At 47.8% G+C, this 8,330-nt stretch overlaps 1 protein-coding gene across 1 annotated transcript; it reads left to right on the top strand.

Annotated features, from left to right (window-relative positions):
• The first annotated feature begins 1,453 nt into the window (after positions 1 to 1,453).
• Positions 1,454 to 6,433, top strand: LOC123448425 (probable pre-mRNA-splicing factor ATP-dependent RNA helicase DEAH5). Its single transcript, XM_045125296.1, has 2 exons — positions 1,454 to 4,885; positions 5,855 to 6,433. The coding sequence occupies exons 1-2, from the start codon at positions 1,551 to 1,553 to the stop codon at positions 6,246 to 6,248; spliced, it is 3,729 nt and encodes a 1,242-aa protein (XP_044981231.1). The 5' UTR covers positions 1,454 to 1,550; the 3' UTR covers positions 6,249 to 6,433.
• Positions 6,434 to 8,330: the final 1,897 nt, after the last annotated feature.

The following is an 8,330-nucleotide window of genomic DNA, read 5'->3' as shown; positions in this document are numbered from 1 at the left end:
GGGTTTCCTATAAAAAAGATTTGTTTTCTCATTTAAATTCGGATTACGGGTTGATTTCGATAAACTCCAGGGGGTTTTCCGTAAAACGACCATGACAAAGGACAACAGAGCCACTCCGTGGTTTAGTTTTAGGAAAAGATCTATACCTAATAATAAAGAGGCTATTGTTTCTGTCGGAAAACCCACCACGATATTTTTATAAAAAAGCCCCTATAATTTTTGTTATTCAACCCACGCTCCATCATTTATCTGCAACGTAAAAGGAAAAAATGATTCGCTGCAAAAATTATATCCGTACGCATCGCCTCCTCCCGTCGACCCTGAGCCACCTTAGCCTGTGTCGAGGCCACCGCCACATCACTCGCCGCCGTGGCCGACCTCAACCGCCACCGCTGTCGATCTCAACCCACCCGCCTCCGCGGCCGTACCTCTCCCCGCTCACTGCCCCCGTTGCGGCGCTCAAGCGCATTGCGTCGACCCTGGTCCACCCTGGCCTGTGCCCAGGCCGCTGCCACACCACTCGCCGCCGCGGCCGACCTCAACCACCACTGTTGTCGATCTCAACCCACCCGCCTCCGCGGCCGTACCGGTGCCCGCTTGCTGCCCCGTTTCGGCGCTCGAGCACAACTTCTGGATCAAATCAACGCGACAGCTACAGTGACTGGGGATGATGCGTCTGCTCGATGCAGAACAGCGGCGACGCGCGGATAAGGCGCGGCGGATTGCTGGTGGAGGCGGGCCTCCATGGCTCACATGGGGAACTCCGAGGTTATGGCGCGGCAACGACAACTCCTTATGGCCAGATAGAGGCGCCTAACCTTTCCTCCCCTCCTCGTATCCCCTCCTCCGGCAGGAACTCACCATCTGGTGAGATCCCCTCCCCATGCCTCCAACCGTGTGCCAAGCACCGGCAAGAAATTTTGTTTTGTGGGGATTTGTTTGCTCATGAATGAATGTATTGAATGTAAGATTGTATTGTTGTAGAGACACAGAATGGAACACCACCTTCAGGTTATGACCTGATCCCACATTCTCTACCCCATGGGTGAAATAAGATAACAGTCCATTGATCAATTCACGTAGCCTCTTTGTTTTGCTTTGCTTGTCCCGCTCAATTTCTCATCATGGTTGAATTAACAATGGACGGATTGATTTCTCAACAAAATAGGACAGGACTGACTACATTAGTTAGTTAGCTTATTATTTTAATAAATCAAAATGATTAATAAAGATTAAAATTGTGTAGTATTTTTTTCTCCCGTTGCAACGCACGGGTCCTTTTGCTAGTAAAGATATAAATATGGAGTAGAACTTCCCCGTAAAAAAAACAACGACAGGTAAGAAAAAATATCTTCGACTTCGTGGATGCGGTGGCATCTGCTGTAAATTTACTTGCCTCCTCTCGTTCGTCGGATCAATCAGCGAGGCGGTTCTCCCAGATTGGAAGGGGTTCTATTGGAAGTCCCCAAGAGCCGCCTCACCCCACCAATCCAACCCCAACAGTTCCCGAACCGACCACCAAACCCTAGCTCCACATCCACCCACTAACCATGGCGCCGGCGTCGGCGGAGGGTCCCGGCGACGACGGGCTCCGAAAGTTGGAGTACCTATCGCTCGTCTCCAAGGTGTGCTCGGAGCTGGAGACGCACATCGGTGTAGGCGACAAGGTACTGGCTGAGTTCATTACGGAGCTCGGCCGCGACGCCCCCTCGGTCGCCGATTTCGACGCCAAGCTCAAGGCCAACGGCGCTGACCTCCCCGACTACTTCATCCGCACGCTCCTCACCATCATCCACGCCATCCTCCCGCCGCCCTCCCATATCCCTAGCTCTGCCGCCTCGCAGTCCAACTCCAAGTACCGCGCGCTCTCCCGCCCCGACGACGCAGATCGTGCCCGCGAGCTCCGCCTCGAGCTTGAGCGTGATGCGAATGCCCCAGCGGCGACCACCCCTGCCCCCTCCACGGACCGCAGTCGCGACGACCGCGGACGGGATCGTGACCATGACCGCAGGCGTGATGAACGCGGACGGGATCGTGACCATGACCGCAGTCGTGACAGAGACAGCGGGCGTGGTGACCGCAGCCAGAACCGTGACCGTGCACATGATGACCGTGGCCAGGATCGTAACCATGACCGAGGCCGTGAACGTGATCATGGCTTGGACAGGGATCGGGACCGTGGTACTGCCTATGGACGCGACAGAGACCGGGAGGGAGATCGGGATGGTAATGGTCGGAAGGACCTGGACCGCCTCAAGCAAAGGGATAGATATGTGGACAGGGATACAGGCAATGCCCATGGAAGGACCAGGAGGTATCTGGATGAGGAGGAGGGACAGCAGGAAAGGGCTGGAGGAAGGAAGAAGGAGAATACCTTGACAAATTCAAGCGGAGAGCCAGAGCTTTACCAAGTGTACCGGGGGAGGGTGACCCGTGTAATGGACACTGGTTGCTTCGTGAAGCTTGAGGATGTTCGTGGTGGCAGTGAGGGGCTTGTTCATGTATCACAGATGGCAAGCAGACGGGTAGCCAATGCAAAGGAGGTGGTGAAGCGTGATCAGGAGGTGTTCGTGAAGGTGGTTTCGGTGAAGGGAGATAAGTTGAGCCTCTCACTGAGGGATGTGGATCAGGATACAGGAAAGGACCTTTTGCCGATGCAGCGTGGCGTGGAGGATGCACCAAGGACTAACCCATCTGTTGGTAGTGGTGGTACTGCTGGGTCTGGAAGGAGGTTGGGTCTATCAGGGATTGTGATTACAGAGGAGGATGAGGTTGCACCCATCTCACGGCGTCCCCTCAAGCGGATGAGCTCACCGGAGAGGTGGGAGGCGAAGCAGCTAATTGCTTCGGGTGTTCTCGATGTGAGGAATTACCCACAGTTTGATGAGGATGGTGATGGAATGTTGTATCAGGAGGAAGGCGCAGAGGAGGAGTTGGAGATTGAGCTTAATGAGGATGAACCAGAGTTCTTGCAGGGACAGAGCAGATTCTCAATTGACATGTCACCTGTTAAGATTTTCAAGAATCCAGAGGGTTCATTAAGTCGAGCAGCAGCTCTCCAGACAGCCCTCATCAAGGAGCGCCGCGAGGTTAGAGAACAAGAGCAGAGAGCAATGCTGGATTCGATACCCAAGGATCTGAATAGGCCATGGGAGGATCCAATGCCCGACACAGGTGAGCGACACCTTGCACAGGAGCTTAGAGGTGTTGGGCTATCAGCTTATGACATGCCAGAATGGAAGAAGGAAGCATATGGAAAAGCTTTAACGTTTGGGCAAAGGTCAAAGCTTTCAATACAAGATCAGAGGCAAACTCTTCCAATATACAAGTTGAAGAAAGAGCTAATTCAAGCTGTGCATGATAATCAAGTTTTAGTTGTTATCGGAGAAACTGGCTCTGGAAAAACAACACAGGTGACACAATATTTGGCTGAAGCCGGTTATACCTCAAGGGGTAAAATTGGTTGTACTCAACCTCGTAGGGTGGCTGCAATGTCTGTTGCGAAGAGAGTGGCAGAAGAATTTGGCTGTCGACTGGGAGAGGAAGTTGGTTATGCCATTCGCTTTGAGGATTGCACTGGCCCAGAAACTGTGATAAAATACATGACCGATGGAATGCTTCTGCGTGAAATTTTAGTTGATGAGAACCTTTCCCAGTATTCAGTAGTCATGCTTGATGAAGCACATGAAAGGACCATCCATACAGATGTTCTCTTTGGTTTGCTGAAGCAGCTTGTTAAGCGTAGACCTGACATGAGACTTATTGTTACTTCTGCTACCCTTGATGCTGAAAAGTTCTCTGGGTATTTCTTCAACTGCAACATCTTCACAATTCCGGGAAGGACATTCCCAGTGGAGATACTCTACACCAAACAACCAGAAAGTGACTACTTGGATGCTGCATTGATTACCGTGCTGCAGATCCACTTGACAGAGCCAGAGGGTGATATCCTCGTTTTCTTAACCGGTCAAGAGGAAATTGATCATGCCTGTCAATGTTTATATGAGAGGATGAAAGGGCTGGGAAAGGATGTTCCTGAGCTCATAATTTTGCCTGTGTATAGTGCTCTGCCTAGTGAAATGCAGTCAAAGATCTTTGAGCCAGCTCCACCTGGGAAGAGGAAGGTGGTCGTAGCCACCAATATTGCTGAAGCTTCTTTAACCATTGATGGCATATATTATGTCATCGACCCTGGTTTCGCCAAAATCAATGTTTATAATTCAAAACAAGGGCTTGATTCATTGGTCATCACTCCAATCTCACAAGCATCGGCAAAGCAAAGAGCAGGGCGTGCTGGCCGTACTGGACCAGGCAAATGTTATCGTCTATACACGGAAAGTGCATACCGCAATGAAATGTCTCCAACGACGATTCCAGAAATTCAAAGGATCAATTTGGGATCTACAGTTCTTAATATGAAGGCAATGGGGATAAATGACCTACTATCCTTTGATTTTATGGACCCCCCAGCACCCCAAGCACTTATCTCCGCTATGGAACAGCTTTACAGCCTTGGCGCTCTTGATGAGGAGGGCCTTCTTACCAAACTGGGAAGAAAAATGGCTGAATTTCCATTGGATCCACCACTTTCAAAGATGCTACTAGCTAGCGTCGACCTTGGATGCAGTGATGAGATACTGACTATTATAGCGATGATTCAAACGGGGAATATTTTCTATAGGCCTAGGGAAAAACAGGCTCAAGCTGATCAGAAAAGGGCCAAATTTTTCCAGCCAGAGGGAGATCATCTTACTCTACTTGCAGTATATGAGGCTTGGAAGGCAAAAAACTTTTCAGGGCCCTGGTGCTTTGAGAACTTTGTTCAGTCAAGATCGTTAAGGAGAGCACAGGATGTCAGAAAGCAGCTTCTAACTATCATGGACAGGTAACTAGTTGGATTAGAATTAATTGAATGAAGAACCTCTGCATTAGATATGTATTATTTGTTACATGTAATGCAACATCATTTTCTTTCTGTCTTGATTCAATGGAGCTTTTCCTTAATAGTTTCCTATTAATCGGAATCAAAGCATTCAGTATGTCCAAATATTGCAATCACTTTAATCTCGTGTTTGCAGTGTAAACTACATAGCGGATTAGCAGTACTCATCACATCAAATACAATGAGTATGCCTAATTTATATGTGAAAATTATGAAGAGAATATACTGAAGACAGGGATAAAAACCTATGTTCATAAGGCTGATGCAAAAGATTATGAAGAGACATACTTATAAGAGTGTAAAAACCAACTATGCAGTGTATTAGAGCCACTAAATTGCATAATTATGTTCCATTTGGATATTGAGCTAGAAATAATGCCTGGTTTCTGCGCGGGTGCATGCTGAAGACAAACAGCAACAACAAAGCCTTTAGTCCCAAACAAGTTGGGGTAGCCTAGAGCTTCCATGCACATGGATGTCAAGCTTCCATGCACCCCTGTCCATGGCTAGTTCTTTGGGTGCATACTGAAGACAGACATGGATAAACACCAGTATTTGTGTGACCTGCTAATTTGAATCCTACATTACTCCCTCTGGTTTGCTAAATCTTGTTTTGGACATATCTGAAGTCAAATGTTGGAATATATATTCTGATGAAATACATGGAGATCACGGATAGAATTTTGTCTAGAAGTAGTACTCTGTAACACTGTAGTGTTGTATACAGAAACTTTTCGCAATAGGAATTTGTGAAGATGGTTGTGCTTTGGAGACCTCTTCATGGCTTGTTTCATTGTGTTTTTGTGATCGATATTCAGGCAACTTGTGCTAGAGGTTCGTTGTTGGATCTATTGTCCTACAGCTTGTTATGATTTTGTTTGTGTGCTAACATATTTTCCGATGTCTTTGCAGATATAAGTTGGATGTTGTGGCTGCTGGGAAGAACTTCACGAAAGTCAGGAAAGCAATCACTGCCGGCTTCTTTTTCCATGCTGCCAGGAAGGATCCCCAGGAAGGATACAGAACCTTGGTGGAGAACCAGCCAGTGTACATTCACCCAAGCAGTGCGCTGTTCCAGCGCCAACCAGATTGGGTCATTTACCATGAGCTTGTAATGACGACCAAGGAGTATATGAGGGAGGTGACCGTGGTTGACCCGAAATGGTTAGTGGAGCTAGCGCCAAGATTCTACAAGGGCGCAGATCCAACCAAGATGAGCAAGAGGAAGCGACAGGAAAGAATCGAGCCTCTGTACGACAGGTACCATGAGCCCAACTCATGGCGTCTCAGCAAGCGCCGAGCTTGATGGTCCATCATACCCAGCCACAAGTTTTTGCGGTACTGTACATATTTATGCTCTGCTCCTAGACACTATTGCAGCAGGTATTTTGATTTCACTTACCGAGACTACCTGTATGAATATTTAAACTTCAGCGCTCAACCATTACTGAGTGATTCAGTTTTCCAAGCTTCAGATCATAATTTAGATAATACTACCTCTATTTCCTTTTACTCCGCATATAAGTTTTGTCTAAGTCAAACTTCATAACTTTGATCAAGTTTATAAGAAATATTATCAACATTCATGATGAAATTGATAATTATGAAATTAATTTCTGTATTGTATATCTTTATTATTTTAGCTGTTGATGTTTTCAATATAATAAAGTTGGTCAATTACAAATGTGATTTTGAGCAAATCTTATATGGGGAGCAAGGGCTGGTTGCAGGGTTTCCCGGGGGAATCCTGGCATTTTTCGAGGGCCTGAAAACCACATGGAACCTGACCACTCATCCATGGGGCGGGCCAGCCCGAACCCTCCTCTTTCCCCCGGTAGAAGTTCCATGCATCTGCACCGTGGAAAATTTCTCCATGTATAATCCCTTGCCATGGTGCGGCTCCTCTCCTCCTCGCGAAACTTGGCCTCTCTTGCTTGGTGTCGTAAGTTCCTCCATGCTGCGGCTCCTCTCCTGCTCGTTGATTCTTTGTTCCTCTTCGTCTTCATTTAGCTCATGGTTCTTTAGTGGGAGATTGATTCGTACTGATGATCCAGTTGATCCCGTGCTTCCATTATCGATTGTGATGGATTCGGCTTCTTTCATTTTGCTCATGGTTCTTTAGTGGGAGATCGACCTTCCATTATCGATTGTGATGGATTCGGCTTCTTTCATTTTGCTCATGGTTCTTTAGTGGGAGATCAATCCGTATCGATGATCCAGTTGATCACGTGCTTCTATTATCTCCTTGCGACTTTGGATTCCATGTGATGGATTCGGCTTCTTTTTAGATCCCACAGTAGATGAGATCTACCCCCTCCCCTGGCCGGCATCCATTATCGATCTACCCCCTCCCCCGGCCGGCATCCATTATCTCCTTGCGATTTTGGATTCCATGTGATGGATTTGGCTTCTTTTTAGATCCCACGGTAGTGAGATCTACCCCCTCCCCTCGGCTGGTGGCCGGACGGCCAAATCACCATCCAAAACATGAGTACTTCCCCGTGGAAACCTAAGGACAGGTGCGCTTGATAGCTCCCTGCTATCCTAGCCAACATGGTGTGCCACCCAAGGCCAGGTGCGCTTGATAGCTCCCTGCTATCCTAGCCAACATGGTGGCACACCGTTGTACTCCCTTTGTCCTAAAATTCTCGTGACAAATCTAAGACAAGAATTTTGATACATAGGGATTGACTTTTAGAGCATGGCGATTTTCAATTTTTTCCATGTGATGTACCCCCTATTCCCCGCCCCTACCTCCCTCCTCGTGATTTTGGATTCCATGTGATGGATTCGGCTTCTTTTTAGATCCCACGACAGATGAGATGTACCCCCTCCCCCCGGCCGGTGACCGGACCGCCAAATCACCATCCAAAACATGAGTACTTCCCCATGGAAGCCCAAGGCCAGGTGCGCTTGATAGCTCCCTGCTATCCTAGCCAACATGGTGGCACACCGTTATACTCCTTTGGTTCTAAAATTCTTATGACAAATCTAAGACAAGAATTTTGGAACAGAGGAAGTATGATTTTTAGAGCATGGCGATTTTTAATTTTTTCCCGGTGATGTACCCCCTATCCCCCGCCCCTACCCCCTCCCCCCCACCAAATGAGTACGACACAACCAAGCAGACACTCAGGCAGGCGGATGGATTCTAGCTACAACAGCTAGCTAGCTTAAGGAGTCGCCGGCTACTCAGCGCATGAGAAAATACGAGGCGATTTAATCGCTAATAGGTGTTAGGTGCGTGTCGCACCGTATTGCTTTGATCTGGTTCAAAGAGTACAGGCATACACGAATACTTATATGTCCTTATATTAGCTAACCTGACAACTAATCTCACCATACTCGGTGAAGAATAGGAAACCTACACGGACACATGTATCTGTAC

This window comes from Hordeum vulgare, chromosome 4H (genome assembly GCF_904849725.1).
Source record: "Hordeum vulgare subsp. vulgare chromosome 4H, MorexV3_pseudomolecules_assembly, whole genome shotgun sequence".
In the NCBI taxonomy this organism is placed as follows: Eukaryota; Viridiplantae; Streptophyta; class Magnoliopsida; order Poales; family Poaceae; genus Hordeum; species Hordeum vulgare.
Note: the sequence above shows the minus strand (reverse complement) of the source record. Positions and strands in the feature narration are given on the sequence as shown.